The sequence below is a fragment of the Pteropus vampyrus genome, unplaced genomic scaffold (genome assembly GCF_000151845.1).
Source record: "Pteropus vampyrus isolate Shadow unplaced genomic scaffold, Pvam_2.0 Scaffold640, whole genome shotgun sequence".
NCBI lineage: Eukaryota > Metazoa > Chordata > Mammalia > Chiroptera > Pteropodidae > Pteropus > Pteropus vampyrus.
Window position 1 is genome coordinate 266,356 of NW_011889421.1, and position 24,276 is coordinate 290,631.

General features: G+C 42.3%; 1 protein-coding gene across 4 annotated transcripts; it reads right to left on the reverse strand.

Moving 5' to 3' along the window:
- Positions 1-14,907: 14,907 nt before the first annotated feature.
- IL19 (interleukin 19) lies at positions 14,908-23,964 on the reverse strand. Of its 4 annotated transcripts, none has more exons than XM_011384992.2 (6): positions 23,885-23,964; positions 21,360-21,506; positions 21,154-21,219; positions 18,087-18,239; positions 17,038-17,112; positions 14,908-15,416 (listed from the first exon to the last, which is right to left on the reverse strand). In XM_011384992.2, exons 2-6 carry the CDS (start codon positions 21,501-21,503, stop codon positions 15,321-15,323), a joined length of 534 nt encoding a protein of 177 aa, XP_011383294.1. In that variant the 5' UTR covers positions 21,504-21,506; positions 23,885-23,964; the 3' UTR covers positions 14,908-15,320. The 4 variants fall into 4 exon arrangements, with proteins under 4 accessions (XP_011383294.1, XP_023381649.1, XP_023381652.1 ...); XM_023525881.1 differs by lacking the exon at positions 23,885-23,964 and adding an exon at positions 23,769-23,807; XM_023525884.1 differs by lacking the exon at positions 23,885-23,964 and adding an exon at positions 21,593-21,801.
- Between the last annotated feature and the right edge of the window lie 312 nt (positions 23,965-24,276).

Here is a 24,276-nt window from a genome sequence, read left to right on the forward strand (position 1 = left end):
ATACAATACACCTCCTAAACCACACCCAAGCAAGTAGGACGACTCCTGGTATCTAAAGATATTTCTTCCCTGTAGCTGACTTAGCTAGTTGGCTCACTTGAAAATTTTCCACCCTTAACACCTCCCACCTGTGGACCTCCATTTTACCTTGTATATACCTTTTTTTGTACTTATCACAGTCAATTGCAATTTTTAGGTTATATATCTATTTCCCACTAGCCTGAGGGCTCCTTGTTTGACTACATGGTCCCAACACCCAATGGCCCCTGGTAGGCGCTTAGTTAATACTTGATGACCATTGAATGAACATATTGATTTTAAATTGTTTCTTCTCTATGTTATATCCTAAAGCTGGAGGATCCAGGGTTGGCTAACCCTAAAAATGGAGACATACAAATCAATCAGTAATTACCAAACAGCGTAAAATTATACTGAGATGTGAGGATGGGGAGATGAGAGAAAAGATAAGCTGGTTTGAGGTCAGAAGTAATAATTGTTCATGTTAAAGAGACAAGACATCACTTGTAAAATTCTTAATCTTTTAGCAGGAAATGAAATGGGACATCTCTTGCAGAGTTAATCTTTTTAGTAAACTTAGTTAAGTTTTCTTCCCTCCTTCCTATGGATAAAGGCCCTCTCCTTCAAATCCTCATAATTGCCTGGGCGACTCAGATCTTCTGGCTATTGAGAAGGGTCATCTGCCCATTGTTAAGCAGAAATGGTGTTAGGCCAGACAGGGCCCTTAGAGTCTGAGTGCGGAGGGAACTTTAGCCAAAGGATTTTTTTTTTACTCTTTAAGAAATATATTAACCAAGCCTGTTTTCCTTTACTCACTTAATAGGAAAATCAATAATAGCAATTAATAGATATATGATTTAAATAACAAGTTTGTATCTTCTTTTCTTGTCTAGGGTCTGAGGTGGCACTTTAGCAGGAAACCCAAGACCCCACTCTGACTGAGGCAGAAAGGGAAAGAGCTCCATGAAAACACTGTAGGCAGGGACTATGGCCATTCTCAGCAGGAAGCAGATATGGAAGAAGAGACCTCCCATCCTTCAACATCCATACTAATAGTAAGGGGGTTCACGGCTCTTAGAAAAGAGCTAGGCAGGAAAGTTAGTTAGGGGGTTTTGGGTCTGCCTGCAAAGACACAGGTTATCCTATCCTAGAAGGGGTCCACCCTAATCCACCCACAATTAAGCAAGCCAGAAGGCATTTTTTTAAACTCACACAAAGAAACCAGTAGGCAGAGATTTAGGTACCGGTTTAAGCCAGTCACTTGCACCTGCTCAGTGAAGACTCCAACGACCTTCAACTCACCTGAGCCTCATTATACCATCATTACAATATGTTGCATATGCCTGGAAGTTCATTAATATCATTATAACAGATTGAATTCTGGAAATGAACATGTGCAGAAAGCAAAATGATGAATCACTGAGTCCTGTCAATCTTAGTTGTCAATCAAGGAAGCCCACTCAAAGTAACCACCCACAGCAAAAAGGGATAAAAACCACAAAGTCTTTGTTACCAGGCCTTTTGAGCCACGCTTCTCTTGCTCAGGCCCAGGCCCGCTTCCACTTCTGGAAGTATACTTTCCTTTTCTGCTGTATTTCGGTGTCTTGCTCAATTCTTTGTTCAAGACATCAAGAATCTGGACAACATACCGAGAGAGGATCCCCACTCTCCAGTAACAGTAAGACATTTAGACTTTATCCAAAAGCGAAAACTTATGAAAGCTTTCAGCAAGAAGCAATGTGATTAGATAGGCACCCTAGAAAATCTATTTGAAGGAGTTAAGACTGGTAGTACTAGAGAGAGATTTAATTATAGAGGACTTAAGAGAATTTAAGTACATTTTAAAAATATTTAGAGACTAAACATGTAGGTTTGAGAGAGGAGGAACCAAGAATAGTAAAAATATAGATATAGGTTGAACGTTATACAATTTCTATCTGTAGGTCAAAATTGGTCTGATAGTGGCACTGTTGTATGGTTCAACCTAATAATTAGTATGATGATGATAATGTATAGAGTATCCTAATCTTAGTAATGCTGAATCTAAATAAATGAAAGAAATCTCTTTCACTCTAGCACATTCCATCATCCCTCCCAAGAATCCTGAATCACTAGGATAATTTCATCCTATCGTAGGCAATATCCAGCTCCTTGAGAACCTGTCTCATAGGCGATAAACAGGGTGGGTGTAGTTAAGGAATCTGTGAAGCAAACAATGAATTGTTGCAACCCATCCTCAAGTCCTAAAATCAGAAGGTTTTCAAACTTCTCAATATGATAAAATACATTGCTCTCTTCTTGGAAAATTAATTCTAATCATATCATGTCTAAGAACATGTTGATTCAGCATTGCAAATAATTGCTAGAAATAATTGAAAATTATTGGCACACCTTCTGTAACATGACCTTCTCCCTCAAGTTGTCACATAAAGACAAAAGTAAAATAGAGTTTTATTGTGAGTCTCTGCTCTTTGCAAGCTGGCCCCTATCTGCTGGTATAATCCCAGATCCTCTGGAGTAGACAGTGGCCTGCGGTGCATGTGTTCCATGATTTAATCTGCAGGGGAGCCCAGGACTCCTCTGCACAAAATCTTCTCCAGTAAGATCTGGAGAGTTCGTGGATCTTCTGGGTTAAGGAAGTCTATCCCAACGGCAACAATTTCCTTACCTAATTATAGACTATTACTCCCTGACTGTTAGAGCTAAAAGTGATTTGAAGTACACCCATTCTGATGCCCTCATTTTATAAGTGAGGAAACTATGGTTTGCCAAGGTCACTCAGCTGGTAAAAGACTCAGATGTTCAAATCAATCAAGTATTCTTTCCTATAAGTGATACTCTTAACTCATTATGAACTAAGTAGAGTCCTTTTCAAATGAGATCAAGAGAGAAGCTTTATCCACCATAATTCTGGCAGAAGAACTGAATCTCCAAAGGAAATAACGTAGAGGGTGTTGACACTGAGGATCATAGAGAACTGAGAACCAGGAGGCCCAATTCTAATACTTTCTCACCACCATCTTTCAAGGTGACCTTGGGTGAACCAAGACTAGTCCTTACCCCTCTTACATCCTCACTGAAAAATCAATAAAATGGAGGATAAAACCTACCTTGCCTGCCTGGCTCACTAAGTTGGCAGGAGGATTTTACATATATGCACAATTATGTAAACCTTTAAGCACAAAAGGTGATTTTTATCACTCCTCGTATCCAATAGAATAGATTTTAAAAACCATTCCTTCTGGAAACGTTTACTAAATGCCTATTATGTGCAGGACACTGTGCTGGATGCTGTGAGGATAAGCGATGCCTCAGTCAGGTCTCTGGCCCTGGCTGCTTATAGTCTCACTGGAGAAATAGGGCGTGTACTTGCAGAATCACAAAGAAAGTCAGTACTACAGAGAGAGCAGAAAGTACATGCTGAGAAGTACAGAGGAGGGAGGGCTCACACAGAGGAGAGTTTGAGTGGAGCCTTGATGGAGAGAACTTAAATGAGCAAAGATGCTGAAGAGAGTTAGGGAGGAGAAGTGGGGTCTGACAAAGACATGCAGGACAGGTAACCAGAGCAACAAAACTCACAACATATTTGAAGACTAGCAAATGGACTAGTTTGGCTGGAGCCGTCTTTCATGTAGAGGAAGAGAGGGAGATCAAGTTGGAAATATGGCTTTATCATTAAGGACCAAGAAGATAATGCCAAGGAATGCAAATTTAGACTCAGGGTCTAGAAACCTATGTTCTAGGTCTAGGCTTACCTTCAGCCCACTGTGTGCTTTCAAAAAATCACTTCTCTTCCCTAGGCCTTGGTTTCCACATCTGAGAATTATGGGAAATAGATTAAATGATTTAAGTCTTTTTCAGCTCAGCCTTTTGATTCTGTGATTCTGTTTTCCTTCTAAGGCAATAGGGAGCCATGAAGTATCCCACAGTGAGAGAGAGACATGATCATAGCTGTGCAGTAACCATGAGATCTTCAAGGGCAGCTCAATGCTTGGCACATTGTTAGTGCTCAAATTGAATAGATGGGGGGGGGTGGTGACGTGGCTGAGGTAGAGAAACAGAGGTACATTTCATGAGCACATGAAGCTAACTTTAGGAAGTTGAGTTTCAAAAATGAAAGCCGGAATGTAATCAATGCCAGGTAACTATAAAGATAAGCTGAGCAGAAGAGAGAAAAGAATCCCTTCTTATGAAATAAACTCAGCTTCCTAACCAAGTCATTTTGGGGCAGGAAACAGTTTTCTAGAAACCAAGAAGAAAACCCAACCACTCCTTTTTTCCCATGGCAAGTCCTAGGTTTGCAGCTCAGGGTTTTTCCTGTATATGAAGACATCACAGTTGCAGACATCTGGGCTTCCTGCCCAGTTGCATCACTTTGCAGGGAAACATAGGCATCCGGGTTTTGCTAGAGGAAGAATCTCAGCTCTCTGGTGGCCAGGTAGAGGCCTTACCACTCCTAGGCCTGCAGTGCTGGGAGCTTTGTCATGCCTTGCAGCTCCTGCTACCTCCCTGCAGGGAGGAGATGGGCGGAACAGCTCACTCTCATAAGTGTACATTTTCAGTTCCCTGTCCTCAAAGCCAACAGAATGAGTGACGTCATTTCCCTTTCCTGTGTTTTTTCATCATGCTCTGTTTAACTAGCTCAACTTGCTGTCGTTCTTTCTCCTGAGAATTTCTGTAACATAGCTGGGTCCCCAAAATTGGCTAATTCTTCCTGCTACTTGCCTAAAAGAGACTGGGAAAGCCTCTGCTGGAAGTGAAGTCTGGGAACAAAAATTCAAACATATCCTTGAATTAATAGTTTCCTCACCTAGGAGAATAGTAATATACTCAATTCTTTTATTTTTCTTTTCAATTTTTCATTTTTCAGATACACTTGGCATACAACATTATGTAAGTTTCAGGCGTACAACATGGTGATTAGATAATTATATAACTTACAAAGTAGTCACCCTTAGTGCCCATCTGACATACATAGTTATTACAATATTATTGACTATATTCCTTAGGCTATACTTTACTTCCCCACGACTAGTTCGTAACTACCAATTTATACTTCTTAATCCCTTCCCTTCGTCTTTTCATCCACCCACCCCCAATCCTCCTCTAATCTGGCAACCATCAAAATGTTCTCTGTATCTATGTGTTTGTTTCTGTTTTGTTCATTTATTTTGTTCTTTAGATTCCACATATAAGTGAAATCATATGGCATTTGTCTTTCTCTGTGTGACTTACTCTACTTAGCATAATACCTAGGTCCATCCATATTGTTGCAGATGGCAAGATTTCATTCTTTTTTATGGCTGAGTAATATTCCATTGTATATATGTATCACCTCTTCTGTATCCATTCATCCATTAAAGGACACCCAAGTTGTCTCATTGTAAATAATGCTGCGATGAACATGTGAATTCACATGTCCCTTCAAAGTGGTGTTTTGGGTTTCTTTTGATAAATACCCAGAAGTGGAGTTACTGGGTCCTTCTTTGTCTCTTGTTATAGTGTTTGTTTTAAAGTCTATTTTGTCTGGTATTAGTATTGTTACCCCAACCTTTCTGTTTCCATTTTTATGAAATATCTTTTTCCATCCCTTTACTTTCAGTCTGTATGTGTCTTTCAATCTGAAGTGAGCCTCTTATGGGCAGCATATGTAAGGGTCTTGTTTTCTTTACCCTTATCTTTTGGTTGGAGCATTTAATCTATTTCCCAGTTAGAAAAAAAAAGTGCAGCTTGCTTAACATTACTTAGAGAAATGCTACGTTTTCTAGGATTTGACATTTTTAGCGATCAAGAATTGTTATATTTTGTAAAAGGAAATGCCACTGCTAAAACCAGAATGCTATAAATAGAATGACGTCATTTGTTTTCAAAAACTGTTGTTATACTAGAGCAATGTAAAAATAATAATAAAAGTGAGATATTTTGTGACAAACTTTGGGGTAAGGTCAGGACTATAATCTGTGAGTTATTTCAGAGTAAATGCTGCAGCTGCAAGCATTGCTGGCAAGTCAGGGCAAACGGAGAATGGGTTCATCCATTTACATTTAAAGTAATCATTGATAGATATGTGGTTATTATTTTAATATTCATATTTTTATCTTTTTCTCTTCTTCTTTTTAAAGAGAAGTCCTTCCAACATTTTTTTTGTAATACTGGTTTGGTGTTGATGAACTTTACCATTTTCTTGTCTGGGAAGCTTTTTATCTATTCTTCGGTTCTAAATGATAGCCCTGCTGGGTAAAGTTATCTTTGTTGTAGGAACTTACTTTTCATCACTTTGAATATTTCATGCCAGTCCTTTCTGGTCTCCAAAGCTTCTGTTGAGAAATCAGCTGACAGTCTATGGGAGCTCCCTTGGTTACAGGTAACTATTTGCTTTTCTCTTGCTGCTTTTAAGATTCTCTGTTTGTCTTTAACTTTGGCATTTTAATTCTGATGTGTCTTGGTGTGGGCCTCTTAAGGTTCATCTTATTTGGGATTCTCTGATCTTCCTGGGGTTATATGTATATTTCTTTAGGTTAGGGAAGTTTTCCATCATTATTTCTTCAAATAAGTTTTTAATTCCTTGTTCTCTCTCTTCTCCTTCTGGTATCCTTGTAATGCAAAAGTTGTTATGCTTGGTGTTATCCCAGAAGCCCCTTAAAATATCCTTATTTTTTGGATTTTGTTGTTGTTGTTGCTCCTCTGATTGGGTGTTTTCTGCTACCTTATCTTCTAAATCACTGCTTCGATCATCTGCTTCATCTAATGTACTGTTGATTCCTCCTAAGGTATTCATTATTTCAGTTACTGTATTCTTCATTGCTGACTGGTTCTTTTTATGTTTTTTATCTCCATTTTTATGTTTTCTATCCCTTTGTTAAAGTTCTCACTGATTTCACCTACTCTTCCCTTAAGTTCACTGAGCATCCTTATAACCAGTGTTTTGAACTCTGCATCTGGTAGATTGTTTATCTCCATTTTGTTTAGTTCTTTTTCTGGAGCTTTGTTCTGTTCTTTTATTTGTAACATGTTTCTTTGTTTTCCCATTTTGGCTGCCTCCCTGTGTTTGTTTACATGCATTACGTAGGGCTGCTATGTCTCCTGGTCTTAGTAGAGAGGCTTTATGTAGTAAGGTGTGCTGTAGGGCCCAGTGGTTGTCTTCTCTGGTCACCAGGTGTATCCCTTGGATGAGTTGTGTGTGACCTCCTGTTATAGTTGAACTTTCGTTGCTATTTGCAAATCAGTGGGAGGGATTAACCTTCAGGCTGATTTGTTATGAGAATCGGCCAGTGAGGGGCTGACCTTATAGAGCAGACTCACTTTAGCAGGACCCTGGTCCCTGCCCAGTCCACCCTCTGGGTGTGTCATTCTTGCTTGCAGCCCCAGGTGGTGCTCCAGCTCAGCCTAAGGCTGGCCACCAGATGTGCTGCCCTAGGGGCCTCCTTGGAGAGACCCCATCACAAACCAAGTTCAGCAGCAGCCTGTGAAATATCCAAGGGCCCCTGCCATGAGCCACCAAGCAACTGCATATAGGTGCCACTTGCATTGAGCTTAGAGTAGCCTAGAGAGGCCAAGCCATGAACAAAGGCCAGCTGCCACTAACATGAGAGGTTCAGGACATGCTGAGGCCCGACCTTGCTTCTTTAGGTTTTGCAAACCTCTGAGATGTTTTAGGAAACTCCACAGCATGCGCCAAAGCAGGCCAATGGTCTGGAAAAGTTTCCAGAAGCAACTTGAGTGGGACCACAAGTTGGGGGAGTAGGGTCTCAGGTAATCACCTGGCTGAAGTAAATGGTGCAAGCCAGGTTGTTGGAGACTCAGTTATTGTGGTTGCCTGTTCCTGCATGCCAGAAGGGGCAAGCCTCCACAAAGAAATAATGAATTCTACCAGCACTCTGCCTGGGAGAAAGCTGCCCCTCCAGCCCTCTCCCTGAAACCAGGCAATTCAGTTTCTCCCTGTATGTTCCTGGCACCTTTCAAGCTGCTACTCCAGCACTGGAGCTCAGCACTGGAATTCCTTTTTAAGAGGAATTCCAGCCACCTTCTGTCTCGCTCAGCCACAATCTCTGATTGTTTTCACAGCCAGAGTTGTGGGTACCTCTCCTCCCAGAACTAGAATCCTGGGTTGGGGATCCTGGTGCAGGACTTGGACCCCTCGTTCTTCCAGGGGGACTGCCATAGCCGAGATATTCATCCTGATTTTTAACCACCAGTCAAGTGTTGAACCAGCCTATTCTATGTCTCCGCCCCTCCTACCAATCTCAAGACGACCTCTTTTATATGTCCTTAGTTGTAGAACTTCTGTTTAGCTAGACTTCACATGATTCTCAATGATGATTTTTCTGTATAGTTGTAATTTTGATGTGGTCATGAGAGACAGTAAGCATAGTTTTTACCTACTCTGCCATCTTGACCAGAAATCTCAATCCTTCCCTTTTAATTTCACAAATAAGCATGGAAATTCTCTGTGTACAGGCACTGAGTTGAATGACCCAAGGAAGGGTACCAAAGTGGAAAAGACATGGTCTTTTGAGACCTCGGAGCATCATAGGAAAACAGACCTCTAATGTAGGAATTCTTAACCTGGAAGAGGGTGAACGGGGGAAAAAAAATCCTTTTTCTTTTTTTTTACTAACCTCTAATCAAAATTTATCATTTTCGTCAATTATGATGATAGAGAACAAATACAAACCACAATAGTATTAGCAGTACCTGTGACTTTGTCACTGATAGAAATAAAATATTTTGTATCACATTACAGTTGTTTCAAACATCTCAAAATACCTTAATACTCATCACTACTTAGAAATGTCCATTGTTTGTAGGTCTGCTATTAGATCCCGTTAATTAATGTATTAATAAAGAATCAGTGTTATACTACCTTTTGTCATTTCCATATTTGATAGCTATATTTTAATAAAATTGGTTTCTTTTATAATTTTATGTATTTTATTTTATGCATTTAGAAACGTTGTCCTGAGTAGGATCCATAGACCTTGCTGGTGTGCCAAAGGGGTCCATGGCACACAAGAGGTTAAGATTCCTGGCTCTAATGGCAGGCACAAAGGACCATGGGTCTGACACCATATCTTTCCAATTGTGACACAAGGCCTAAGGAGAATGAAGTTATTTATGAGGATGATGTGAGAGATTGTTTGTTATCAGGACTTTCTTAGAAAATTTAGAGTTTACATTCATCATAGATATGGTCGGGGGTGAGGTGTTGAGATTACTTCTGAGGGACAAGAAAGATATCTGGGCTGGTTTCTTGGAGAAAGTTTGGTCTGAGTAAGGCTTTGAAGAATTAATGGTTTTATGAGCTTTGGGGATAGAGAGACTATGGCAGGAGCAGAAGGACCCTTGCTCCTTACAGCCGAAAGAGCTAGAACAAAATTCCTGAGACCAGAGAGCATTTCTGAACCTGAGGGATGGTATCCCTATGCATGTTAGATGGGGCAGGGATGAAGAAGGTTGAAAAGGGTTAGTGCAGTGAACGGTGAACATCAATCTGAGGAAGCTGCACTCTGAGACTTTGTATTACTAAGAACCAATGACTGTTTTCCTTTGGTAACTTGCTCAGGATCTAGATCAACTTTGCATATGTCACAGGAGCTCAACAGACTTGCTTAAGGATATATTTCTCTAACCAAATTCAAAGCACTTTTTCATGTACTGTTTCCCTGAAGAGACTCCTATTAAACATCACTTCTAGCTACACAACATAATGCCATTGCCACAACACAACCACCCAGAGGTTACCACAGAGGGACGTTGTCTGCATTCTGCTTCAGGGGCATCTCATCTAGAGTTGAACTTCGCTCTTCTTGGGATAGGTGTGGGGGATGTTTTGGAGGTGTTGAGGAAGAGTAGATGAAATTGGTATTTCTTGCATTTTTTCTTCCCATGCATGAGGCTGCTGGATCACATTGTACCCAGGTGGGCTGGGCCCAGGTTAGCAAGATTGCCAAAGGGCTTTTAGCTCAGGAGAGGGGTGGGAGACACTGATCTTCAGGTTTCAGGATGTGGAGTTAAGGATTATAAGACAACAATCAGGAACCAAATCAAAACCAAAGCCAGAGGTGCCAGACAAAAGGGACAATATTTCTCACTATGGGCTAGAAACAGAGACAGCAGCACAAGTGGTAGAGGATGCCAGTGGAGGATAAGAGGAAGCCCAAGAGATTCCTAAAGCCAAAAGACAAAGCCACAAGCTTCCTCCAAGAGGGTATTGCCTAGACAACTGGGACTGTCTTTGCTTCATTCATTTATTCATCCACTCATTTATTCAAGGAATATTTATTTGATGAGTGCAGACATTTACAAAGTAGCTGTCCCTAAGGAGCTCGATCTGGAAAGAAGAGATGAATGCCGAGATACTTCTGACTTGTCAAGAACTGGAAAACTACTCTGGGTCCCAGGGAGCTCCAACGGATGTGGGAATGAAGAGGAAGGAGCAGAAGGAAAACTGCTTTCTACCCTGGGAGTGAGGTGAAGATTCTGGGAAGTTCAATCTAGGCTGGGGTAAAGATAGGACAACAATAGAATATGACTACAGGCTTTTTTGTTGTTTGTAGCACCTACTGTGTGCCAGGCACTAAGTACTTCATAAAATATTAACTCATTCAATCCTCAGAAACCATATAAAATAGATTTGATTATTCTCTTCATTTTCCAAATAAGGAAACTAAGGCACAGAGTCTTCATTGAGTGTCTAGTGACCAGAAAGTGACCAGACAGAGGCATCCAAGCCAGGGGGATACTGAGTCACACTTATCTCTTGGAATGAAAGCTGGATTCTGAACCCTCTCCTGGGCCCAAGTACCTAGTTCAAACATAGAGCCTATGCAGAAGAGGCCTCTTCGCAACATTTTACTGACAGTGATTTCATACAGACGTCTGAGACTGAGGTAGTTGAGTGTCTTTCAGTAACAGAACTAGAAGAATGGATTATCTCTAGAACACACGAGAGCTCATAACAACTTTTTAAGATTTCATCATCCTCCAAACTCCTTGGCCAATTGTGATACACTGACCCCTGAACCTCCAGGAACAGTTTGCTTCTGCCACTTACTTTCAGCCATTCGTTCACAGCTGTGTGGGGGATATCAAGTGATTAGCGTGTGCCAGTGATTGGTAGGAATGAGTGAAGCAAGGTTTGGACAGAGTGAAGGCAAGAGTTCTACACTGGAATAAGTCTGTGACAAGTCTGTGAAAGGGGAAGAACAGATCTCAGGTGAGCCTCTCAGAGGGATGTTTGAATAGTGAGGAGAATTGGGAAGGCTGCCCAGAGTCTGGCTGACCACACAGAAATTGCAAGCACCATATCAGGGACTCAGCCGAGGGCCTCACAGAGATGCAGACCTAGAGGAAAGCGCCGTTGGCCTGGGCCACTGCCTTTTGGTTTGCCTCACTCACTAGTTTAAAAAATGTATAAGAGTAAGACTTTCTCAAAATAACAGTGTTTTACAGGACATAAGATTAGAAAAGTTGAGAGTCTTCAAATAGTAGCAACCATCTATTTCAAGGAGCACCAACCATATATCTACTATAAATGGTATCTCGAATCGTCATAACAATTCCATGAAGCAGCTATCTCCTGCATCTGTACAGATGAGGATGCTGAGGCTCAGATTAAGTAAATTAACACAACTTCTGGGCAAGTGCTAAAAGGCAGCCCCCCTAGATATGTGTGGCTCAGCAATTTGCTCTAGAAGAAGGAAGGAAGACAGAGTGTCCACTAGGAGGAATTCAAACACAGCTGGGGCAGGAACATCATGTAATGCATTCAGAAGCCAACTTCTATTTCTTTGCTTTGTGTTGGTCCATAAATTCCTGTGTAATTTCACAGGTTTGTTGCTAGTAAGTCCAGACCCCTTTCTGCTCACTTGGATTTAATTGCCTGCATTGCTGATTTCCAATGTAGTCACCTGGACCCTGGGGGTTATGTAGCCTAGGCCAGAGCAAAGTGAACTCTCCCAGCAGCAAGGGAAGAGACCACTGGAGCCAAGAAGATTGGACCTGGCCTCACTTTTAAGATCTGCAGTCCCTTATCCATGTGACCTTGGGCAAGTCCCCCCACCTCCCTGATCCTCAGATGCCTTGATGATCAAATGGAGATAAGACCTCCATCTCCCCCTCCCCTGGCCTCTGAGGCTTGAAGGAGATCATTTACATAAAGTGCTTGGCACAGTCCTGCACAAGCTATAGGTTCCCTCTTCTTGCACCCGTCTAGCTTCTGTGCACCCTTTTCGCACCTTCTTCTAGCAGTTGAAGGTGAGCGCTAAATTTCTCGAAGGGGCCTGCAAGGGGCTGATGGAGGACTGAGAAGGTATGGTTTGGGAGAAAATTTTAAACTTGGCTCCTTAGCAGCTATTTATTAAGCACCAGTTCTGTGAAAACAAAAACAGAAAACAACACCAACAAAAACAAAAACAAAAACAAAAACGCAACTCTATGGACTACAAAAGAGATAAGAAAGAGAGAGAGAAACTCCTTTTTCTTAAATATTTCCTCCTCCTCCTCTTCTACTGCTACATCTACAACCATTGATATAACAATATGTCTTTCATGCAAGTATAGCTCATTATGCCAGTAAGCCTCCCCTTCCAGTTTCCCATCATATATGCGAGATGTGCAGGCGACATTCCATCATGACTGAGGTCTCAGGCTTTGGAATAGGACACTCTGAGTTTGGAACTGTTAAAAGATAAACTAGGGCATATCAAAAATTTTATGAGTTTATTTGAGCAAAAATCAATTCGAATCAAGCAATGCCAAATCAGAAGGGGTTAGGAGTGCTCCACTAAAGGAGCCAGGGGAAAGACAGTCTCGAGAAGGCGCAGAAGCAGTGAAAGGATGTTATTTGGTTGGCTATAGCTTAAAGCCTCACTGATTGTTTGGGATTGGTTGTCCTTAGTGTTTCAATTTCATAACTTGAGGCATTTCCGAGCTTAGATTTTGGTTAGGCTGTCATGGCATTAGTCTCACTACAGTCTAATGACGTCCTTGTTTAATTAATTTAACTAATCCCAGTTCCACAACTAGGGCTGCATGACGCTAGGAGTGTCATTGAAACTTGCTAAGCTTTAGACTTCTTCATCTGTATAATTGGGTTGGTCAGTAGCCTTTACCTTAGAGGATTATTGTGAGGAGAGTAAAGGAGAAGGCAGAAGTAAAACTTTCACGTCAGTGCCTGGCACATAATGAGCGCTCAGCATGCACACATTGTCATCGACATTATGGATCATTCTGGAACCAGGTTGCCTCAATTGGAAGCCCCTGGCTCTGCTGCTTATGAGCTGTGTGATTTCGGGTAGATTACTTAACCTCTCTGTGGCCCTGTGTTCTCCCTAGGGTTTAATTATCTTATTGCCAGCATTCACTGAGGTGGCCTTTTTTACTTTATTTTACTGTCGGGACTTCTATAAAATTGTCATGAGATTTAAATGAAATATATGTATTCACATCATAATATATTATGCATAGTTCTTAGATTATTGTCCAGCACATAGAAAGCACTATATAAAAGTTTGCTATTATTATTGTTTTATTTTATTGAGGTCATTTTTTTCAAGAAATGTGATTTAACACCTACTAAGTGCCAGGCAGTGAGGAAACTAAACTATCCTCATCTTCATGGAGTTTACAGCGTGTGGAAACAGATAATAAACCAAATAGGATGCTGGGGAAGCAGGCGAGGGGTATAAGATGGGCTGAAGGTGGGAGTGCAGGTATTATAGTTAAACAGGATCTCTTCTGAGTAAGGCTTGAAGGAGATAGAGGTGTCTGTGGGAGGCACACCCCAAGGCAGTCATAAAAGACAGAAATGCTATGACAAACCTGGTTCTACCGTCATCCAGTTGGCTCAGGATGGATGTCCATCCAAGGTCATGCTGGAAAAGTTGAGTCCTCTGAATAGCCTATCAATCCCATTAAAGCATAACACTGGAGGGTTTTTTTTAAGCCTCGCCCCCTGCTGGGGTTACCAGCTGTGGGGAAGGAGTGCGTGGAGGCACCTTCACCTTACCTGACACTCACAGCAACACTTTCAGACTGGTGTTATATCCCCTTTTTACAGAAGACACTGAGACTTAGAGACATAAGTAATTTGTTCAAAGCCACATAAGATTGGAACAAGGTCTGCCTGACTTCAGAGGTCCTACTCTGTCTACTAAAACACACTCTGTGAACTCTCTTGCTCAAGAAGGAATACAGGAAGGGTACTTCAGCCAGCCAGCCACAGTATAAAAATTGACTCAGGATAGTGCATATAAAGTGCTTATTTCAGCACCTGGTGTACAGCAGAGGCTGTGTCAATTGTTGTTGTCCTTAACCATCTGAGGAATGTCCGTCCAGAATTTGGTACCCATTTTGGCATCTCTCCATTCTACCCAGGATACCCCGTGTCTGGGGCCGTACTCATTCAGCTTTGTCACCATGACAACCATCCCTCTGTCAGAAACACCCTTCTCTAGCCCCACATATATACCCGTGGAGGATGAATTTAGGATCAGAGAAGATGTATGTAGAGTGGGAGCAGTAAGAAATAAATGACAGAAAGAAATAAAGACAGAGAAAGTCAGAGAGAGAGAAAAGGCAGAGATACAGAGAAAGGTGTTGGTGGTCAGAAGCCCTCTGTCCATCTTCCTGATCATTATATAAAGGACAGGGTGCTGGAGGGAGACCTTAGAGACCCAGTTCAAAACTCTTCTCTGCATTATCTTGCTTTGGGACTCTGAATAAATTCTTCTCTCTCTCTAGACCTCAGTTTCCCCATCTATTTATATTCTTTAAGGCTCCATTCATTTCTAATAGTCGTCATTTAGGACTCCCTGACTAACCCTCCCTGAATCAGAAGACACTTCCGCTCATTGGAAAAACAGAGTTTATTCAGAAAAATCAGTACAATATGCACTACAGGATATCGCTCAGCTCATATCATAGACATGGGATAAACAAATTCACAATAAATTAGGGGGAAGCCAAACCTTTTCCTCCAGGATGGCCCACAGGCCCTTTCAATGGACATATTTCATTATAAATACGACAGTAGACTACTAGGTTTCTTTCAGGTATGATCAGACAGCCTGGGCCAAGCCAGTTGGACTTTTAGCTACAAGGCGAGATCTGCTCAAATATAGATTTTTCCCTACAATACCTCAGCTTCAGAGGAAAGAATTTCAAATCAACAGAGAGATGTCGTCAAAAAGACCTTATTTGCATAAAAATGGGCCTTCTCCATCTCTTTCCTCTTCAAAGTGGGCTGTCTCCTACTGGAAATCTCAGGGCTGTTTGCCCCTGGGTAATCAGGTTCATTGTCATCAGGCAGTGGAAGCTCCTTGATGATTCTTGTGAACCCAGGCCAGAAAGACATCCAGCTCTCCCAGAGACTTGAGGGCAGCAGACTGGACTTCCAGCTGAAACCAGGGAAATTATCATAAGAACCTGTTTTTCTAGATTGCATAATCGTTTTCAAATCACTTTTCCCATGTTCCTGTCCCCATGAGGTGTTCTTTTTATTCATTGATTATATGTGCAGAGTGTACAAACCCCAAATTATTTTTTCAATGGGCAGCCCAAATTGTTTTTCATATACAAGTAGTTAAATCATGTCAGCCACTTATAAACAAAATTTTAAATTCTTCATTTTTTTGCCCTCTGTTTTTCTTTTTCTTATTTTTCACAGAAAAAAAAAAAACTTGCATTCCTGGAAAGTTCTTCTGCCTATTCTCCTTTTCACATTAGCTTTAACAGGGGTCCCTCAACCCCTAGGCTGCAGACCAGTACCAGCATAGCCTGTTAGGAACCAGGCCGCACAGCAGATGAGTGGCAGGCAAGGCCAGCAAGGGAAGCTTCATCTGTATTTACAGCCGCTCCCCAGCACTAGCATCACTGCCTCAGATCCACCTCAGATTATCAGGCATTAGATTCTCATAGAAGCACCAGTCCTTGGTGCCAAAAAAGGTTGGAGACCACTGCTTTAGAAGGTTTCGATCCCAGGGTAGGGAGAGAGTGTTGTCCCCATTTGACATATTGAAATATCAAAGCCCCTAAGGATCAGTGTCCTACCCAGTATCACATAGATGGTTGGCAACAAGGCTAGAATTAGAACCCAAGTCTCCCGCCTTACTCCACCTTTTCCTCAGCAGAGTAGAGGAGATGATAAGATTCAAAAGTCCTTTGGAACCAGACGGCATGGGATCAAGTCCCACCTTCACAACTTAGTTGCAGTATGAACTTAGTTAAGGTACTTAACCAGTTTGTCAAATGCAGATAATGGCTCATAGCAGTGTTGTGAAGAATAAATGTGTTAATACCTCTAGTGTGCTTAGAACAATACCTGGCTCATAGTAAGAACAATATGACTCTTGGCCATTGTTATAACAATATCCTGTAGAACCTCTCTACAAAGAAGCAGAGTTCTGAACAGACTCCCTACCTCCATGCTATTCAAAGAATTGGCATCATTTAGGAGTGTGGTCTAAATGAAGAATGACAGGCTTCATTCAGACCTTCTGACCCAGAATATGCATTTTAACAAAATCTCCATGCAATGCATATAAGAAGCACTGTTTCTACCTCCACCTGTGTATGAGACGTGCATCTATGTCTACACAAGGAGCATGCTTTTCTGAACCACATAGAATGCTCATGACAATTACAGGCCACAGTGACATCTGGCAGGTAATGTGTTTCTTGCATAACCGCTTCTGAGTCACTGGAGATCTTTGCTCCTTCTGTATTACCCTCATCTGAAACAGTATGTGCTTTGCCTCAAAATTTAACACAGGTTAAGTCTAATATGCGAGGGCATAAGAAAATAGTGGAGGAATGATGGGGAAGAGGAACTCAGGAAGTCATCAAATGAGGTAAAACCAACACACTCTTTGCAGACACATGGAATTGGGAAGGTCTACAATAAATACCTGTTGAGTAAATGAGTGAATTTGAGTGGCAATGAGGCAGAAAGGCTGGCATATTCTCAATCAAGCTCCTACTTGTCATTTCCACCTTCCCCATCTTCTTCCCTGTCCTTACCTGATTATAGTTGTTGTGGATGATTCTGGTTGCATTGGTGGCTTCCTGCCCGCAATGACACAGTCTCTGTTCCTGCTGTGATAAAGTGAAGGCAGCACCGATCAGAGGACCTTTCCACCCCGGCCAGCACTTTCAACTACCTCTCTGCATTGAGTGACATTTCGCCTTCCTCCCAAGGTGAGAGTCAGGTGAATAAACTCAGACTGGAGCAGCAGGGGGACGTAGGGTCTGTTTGTAGAGTCACCCTGTGTTTGAGCAGGGCTTTTGCTTGTTCTAGGCTGACAGCCCACCAGACTGGAAGAGCCAGGAAAATACTGCCAAATCTGTCTTGTCACCACTCAGTGAATGTAGCACCCCGCAAGGTAGACACTCAACAAATATTTGTTAGGTTGTTAATTATATAATTGATTTGTGAATCTTAATGTAAGTGGGACAGGGATCATGACTTCTAACAATTTTAGAATTGGAGGCACAGAGAGGTAAAGTAACTTACCACAAAGTCACACAGGAAATCATTGGCAGGGATGGGGCTAGAGCCCAGGATTTCTCCTAGTCTAAGATTTCTTTGACTTATTTGAATTTGGTTTTATTTCTGATGTTTGATATTAATAGATAACAATGAATTCATAGGCTATCCTTAGGGATAGGCTATACCAGGGAACCACCCAGAGGTTGATTGGTATGGAAACCCCAAAGAGCCAGAAACAAAAAAACTAGGGGTGTGCCTATGGTAAGCCTGTAATCTTTGGCATACCCCTCTTACACGGCAGCCCTGGGATCACATAAGGAGTACTTTAACTAAGTGGTCACCCTAGGAGAATTATCCATGAGGAAACCTGGGTCTCGTGAGGTGTTGGTAGAGAGGAAGCCCTGGGCAGGGAATGACCACAGGAAGAGGTTCTTGACAGTTCTCCCTGTGGACAAGAAGGGCAGGGAATTTCCTTTGACTCCAGGAATGATTTCAGAAGGCCAACTGGGGCCAGCATATCCTGGGCTCTCCCTGGGGCAGACGGAGAACAGATGCTTGGAGTTTCAATATGGTGACTCACACATTGCTGCAGAGCCTTCTGCATGTAGAGGAAAGAGTTGGCAATGCTGCTGATTTTTCTCAAGATTTGGGGGTTCAGCTCCTGATGGTCCTTGAATACCCTGTCCACGTAAAATGCCAGAAGGTTCGTGGTCATGCAGCACACATCTAAGGGCTACAGACACAAATTAGAGAAAGACCCAAGACTCTTCTCTTATTATCTTAGAGACCAAAGCAGCCTATTTGCATAGAAGCAGGAAGAAGCGAGATAACTAAAAGTCACTTTTAAAATTCATATTGGTCTCAGAGTATTCATCTCCTCTTACCACATTAAAGCTACTTATGATGAAGACACTAAGGAGAGATTGCAGTTCACCCCTTTCTATTTATAGGGCCAGGAGATTAACAGTGGATGGAACCCAGTAGTAGACTAGAATTCTCTCTACAGCATCCCCAACATGTCATCACAAACTTCTGCTTTAACTCTTCTAGGAATCAATCATCTTCCTTTTGAAAGAACCAATGTCTGAGCAGCTTTCTTAAAAAGTACTCCCTTACATTGTGCTGAAGTCTGCCTCTCTGTAATGTCTCCTATCCATCAACACGGATTTATTCAATGGCTATTTCATGTCAGGTGTGTGCTGGGCATATATTCTTTTTATTGCAATGACATTGTGTTTATCTTGGCCACCCTGCTTGGCTCTCCTCTAGGCTGTCCTTTTTAAACTGCAGGGAATCATTTAGATGGAGCTGAGATTAGTAAGAATGGAAACTGACAGCTGCGGAAATGCCTACATCTGGGCAACTCCACAGCTGGCAGAGTGTAGATCTCTCTAAGGGAGGGCTCCTGAATTCCCAGGGTACAGCTCAGAGCAGCTGGCCAGGCTGAATTCCTTTCTAGCAGTTTGCACCCCACCCTGAGAGTCAGTGAGTTATCTTGCAGGAGACTTACGGCTTAGTTTGAAAGAGAAGGATATACGACAGGATAGTGCATTCATCTTTATTAGCATTAAAGCAGCAAAACCTCCTTGGCCCCATGGGTAGCTTTTCCTAGATAGCAAATTCTACTTGCAACACAAAAACCCTTCTCTTGTATTGTTCCTGCTGGTTATCTTAACCAAAAGGGCAAAAAATTGCACACCTTTGTTTTAATTGGGGAGAGAAGGAGGGAGGGGGGAATATAATAAAGACCTGCATCCTCATCGATTCCTTTCCTTATGCCACAGCTATTTCTAGACCTTGAAAGGACAAGAATCTGGAGACAGAGGAGTGAGATGTGACTAATCTTCACTCAACCTCTAACTAGTCATTCTCCCTCTCAAGGCATTAATTTGCTTATTTGAAAATGATGATTTTGGAATAAATGGTCATATACAGTTGGCTAGAACAGTATTTATTAAGAGGCTACATTGGTTTACCACAAATAAATCAGGTCCAATGCTACCTAGAAGAATTACCCTGTGCAGAGAAGCCCAAGGAAATACTGATATACCTTACACTCTGTCACATCAATACTTGAAAAACACTGAATCTTTCTAGAATTCTTACAGGGACTGGAGGAGCTCACTGTCAAAGGCAGTTCTCAGTTGCCCCCTCTATAAAGTGAATTGCCACCTCGTAAGCCAACTGTTTTGTAACACACATACTCTCATCATCTCTCATCAGGACAATTGGACTGATCTCCACAGCGGCTTCCCTGCCTTGAATTGTAAAGAACATCATCAGATTGTCTTTCTGAAAAGCATTGTGATCATACAGCCTTTGGCTCAAAAACCTACAGCGTTATTCACAGTGGCCAGGACATGGAAGCAACCAAGTGTCCTACAATAGATGATTGGATAAAGAAGCTGTGGTACATATATGCAATGGAATATTACTCAGCCATAAGAAAAGATGAAATACTGCCATTTGCGACAATCATGCTAAGCAAAATAAGCCAGACAGAAAAAGTTGAAAACCACATAATAGCAATTATATGTGGGATATAAACCTAAAAGCGACAAACAAACAAGACGAACAGAGACTCAAGGACATGGACTATAGACTAGTGGTTACCAGAGGGGAGGGAGAAATGGGGGAGGGGAGAGGTACATGGGGTAAAGGGGGTCAAATATGTGGTGACAGAAAGAAATCTAACTATGGGCGGTGAACACACAATGCAATATATATATATATATATATATGCCTCACTGTTAAATTTATACCTGAAACTTACTAGATTGTGAACCAATGTCACCATAATAAAAATTAAAAAACAAAACAAAACAAAACAAACCCTGCAGGGACCCCCTGTTGGCTGTATAGAAGGCCAAGGCTCAGCCTGCCATTCAAGGTTCTTGGTAAAAAGATTCCAATGTATTTTTCTACCTCATCCTCTAACACCCACCTTCAGATCCCTCACACCACATTCATTATTTTATACACCCGTTATCCTATTCTCCTCAAACCTCTTTCTTTCTTTTATTCACTGACCTACAACCAACCCAGCTTTCAAGTCACTGCTCATTTTCTTGGCTTCCCCATGATTCCAAAATCACTCTAAGCCATAGAACATGTGGCACCTCAATCTCAAGGTAAATGATGCTTCTTTAATTTCTCCCAGGCACTTTTTTTTTTAAATTAAATGTATTGGGGCAACATTGGTTAATAACATTATATACATTTCAGGTGTACAACTTTATAGTACAACATCTGCATACTCTATTGAGTGCTCACCACTGGAAGTCTAGTGTCCTTCTGTCACCATATATTTGACCCCTTTAACCCTCTTTGCCTTCCCCCAACCCCCTTCCCATCTGATAACCACCATTCTGTTGTCTGTATCTATGGGGATATAAAACAAAAAGCAACAAACAAACAAAAAGAAAACCTCACAGATACAGACAGCAGAATGGTGACTCCCAGAGGTTTCAAAGTCTCTGAGACACAGTGCACTCTAACACATCAGTTGATTAATGAGAGGGCAGGAGTGTTTAGAATACACTGGAGACTAGGAAAGAGAAGGGGACAGGGTGAGGATTTCTTTCTCAACCCAGGGCCACTTTATCATAAAAATAACAATACAGGAAAGAACAGACACAGCCCAGTACCTTAACGCTGCGCAGGATCTCCAATGTAGACAGGATGGTAACATTTTGGAAGATGTCCTTAGCTTGCTATGGAGGAAACATAAGTGATGAGTATTCCACGCCTTCCTGAGACATAAAGGATCATGAGAAGGAACTTGCTCTTTGGGTTAGGATGTAAGATGAGGCAAGCCCCCTTGCCTACACCTTCACCCAGAACCCATACTCACAATGGCTCCTTTGATTTCTCGGAAACTCTCTTCTATATGGTGCATGTCCATGGAAATCAGACATCTCCTGAGACCTCGGGTGTGCACTGAGCACAAGAAGAACATTGTGCCCAGGAACCAGAGGGAAACACGCTGTGCCTTCATGTTCTGCAGGAAAAGTGGAAGTCAGCTGCCCAGCCAAGAGCAGAGAGCAATGAAAGAGACCCCCGACTGAGCTCCCCTTTGGACCTCACAGGGCAGGCTGGGCAGCAACCAAGAGAACAGACTCAATGCCTGTGGAGTTCAGGGGTATGTGTCTCCTCCTCTGGTTTTCTTGAATCAATTAGATGTGTCCTTTCCCCTCCCCCCATGTCCCCACCTCCACATAAGGAAGCACAATACTCTCAAGTCCCAGGGAGTATGTGTGTATATCACTCTATTATGACTCAACACAGCTCACTTTGTCAACGGGGGTTAAAAACATTGTTTTTAATCAATTAAATAAGAAAAACAGGGTTGGTAATCCACCCTAGAAATTAGGCAACAGATCTGAAAAACCATGAAAGCACATTTGGCTTTTTCTATTTGCCCCCAAAATAGGCAACACCCTTTTATTACAAACCCCCACTGTGTATCTGCTTAAAATCATTTGTTTGAAGCCAATTATGAAGATGATGCCTTCTGGAGAAGATGAGAAAGGGAGGCACAAGACATCTCCTAATAACTAGCCACAGTGAAGAGGAAGAGGACGGCTACTCCTGCAGAGGGCAAGTTGGGGGCTTCCCCTGTGTCCTCCCACGGAGCCGAGGCGGGGGGAGGGGTTGGGGTGGGGTGGTGAGAAACATGTTTGCAGCTAGTCAGTCCCTGGGCAAGGCCAGACCCAGAGATCTTTGCTGTCTCTTCTAATTCTCTCACCCTTCCTGCTCGGTCCTTCTCTGCCTCCTTCATTTAAACACTTTAAACAGTAGCATAGAATACACATTGAGAAAAGTGCACAAAACGTAATTATGCAGCTCGTTGAGTCCTCTTTCTCTGACTTCTCCCGTCAGTAGCCCAAGTTTCACAAACAGGACTTACTTAGCCTTAAAGATAAGTCTTGTAATGTGCATAGACCAGCCCTCTGTCCAGCGTCCTCCGTGTGCCCACTGAGGACGTGTGTCCAGTGTGTGCATAGACCAGCCCTCTGTCCAGCGTCCTCCATGGTGCCCACTGAGCGCCCTCACCTCCAGCTGTGTGTGTGCTGAGGTTTGTGTAGTGTGCGTGGCAGTGGAGGAGAGGGAGGCACCGAATATAGGGTGTCAGCTGAGGAGGCTGCAGAGCGCACGCACCCACACTTCCTACTTATAGTTCCAGTTGCTCTAACTATAATGCGTGTACGTGCAAGCGTGTGAGCCCCAACTGCCCCCTTTCTCACCACCACTCCCCAGATGTTTTGGGGGATCCTCAGGATCTTCTCCAGAAAACCAAGAAATAGCAAATCCTGTTTCATAAACCATTTTGCCTCATCTCTCTTTGACGCAGCATCACTCCCAGTGAGAGAGCAGGTGTATACTGGAACCTCAAGAACGTAGAGCCCACTGGCAGAAAAGTCTATAGAGTCCATCCAGAACTCTATCCCGCCTAAAGGCAACTGAGGAGCTTCTAGAAAGCCAAATGACTAGGAAGAGAGCACAGTTTTTCTTCTGACAAGATAACAGTTGGAAGCTTTGGGACATTGCCTGCTTGTCCTATGCCGGGACGAGACCGAGACATCTTGTGGAGGAGAAAGATGCCTTCCTTAGCTTGGTGAGGCGATTCCAGACATTTTGGCAGATTCAAATAACAGTAGTAGCTAACATTTATCACACATGCCACATGTGTCAGACACTGTGCCAAGAATTTTACATAATTATTTAATGCTCACAACTACCCTGTGATGTAACTTCTGTTTTTATCTCTACTTTACCAAAAAGGGAGCAGAGACTCATAGAAGTGAAGTAACCTGCCCACAGTTCATGGCCACCACATGGCAAAACCGGCGCTAGAAGGCAAGCAGGCTGGCCTTAGGCCTTCTCTCTTTACCTCCACACCATCCCACTGACAGCTCTACCCACTCTGGGATCTCAACTAGAGATCCAAGCTGATCCCCTTATATCAGATGGAAAGGAATGCATTTCTGATTGGGTTGTCCGAATTGGTGGTGCTCAATTTAAAAAAAGATTTTTTAAAAGATATTTAACACTGCAAAGGATTTAAAAGAAGATAAATTATAAAGTGTCCTGCATAGTTCCTAGAATAAAAAGGTTATAGTCAATGTTACATTCCCTCCACTTCCTTTTCTTCTCTTCTTCCTTCTTTTCCATTCTCCGTCTCTTGTTATTGAGAATAAGGTACCAGAAAGTTCACCCTCTGTATGAAGCACCCCTCTGCATTTTACAAAATACCCAGTACCTGGGACATCATAGGCCATACACAATGGTGACAGGTCACCTCTCCGTAGCTGCGAAAGATGCAGGCTAGGATGAAGATGAATAAAAACCTCTGATGGAGGCTGGCATGAGGCTCACCTCTCCCTAGGTGCTTGAGTTGCTCCCGTGTCTTCTCTCTCAGTGCTCTTTCCACTTAGTAAGGGATGCAGGTCACTTTTATGCAGGTTAATGCATAAAAGAGGAAATGCTGTCAAGGACTACTGGGTGGGTTCACCTTTGGGAGATTGCTTTTCCCTTGTTTCCGTAGTATCTCATTTCTTTGTTCTCTTTTCTTTCTTGTGTGAGATATAGCTGATTAATCATTATTAAGAAATGCTTCTTTCTCTGGGTCTTGACACGCAGCTTCTAGGAAAAATAAACTCCCCATCATCATGCAAATGAGAATTTCTTGCAATTCTGTATCCATACAAAAAAAATCCAAGTTAGGTCACTTTCCTAAGAGCTGTGGCATGCCACCAACTGTACCCGGA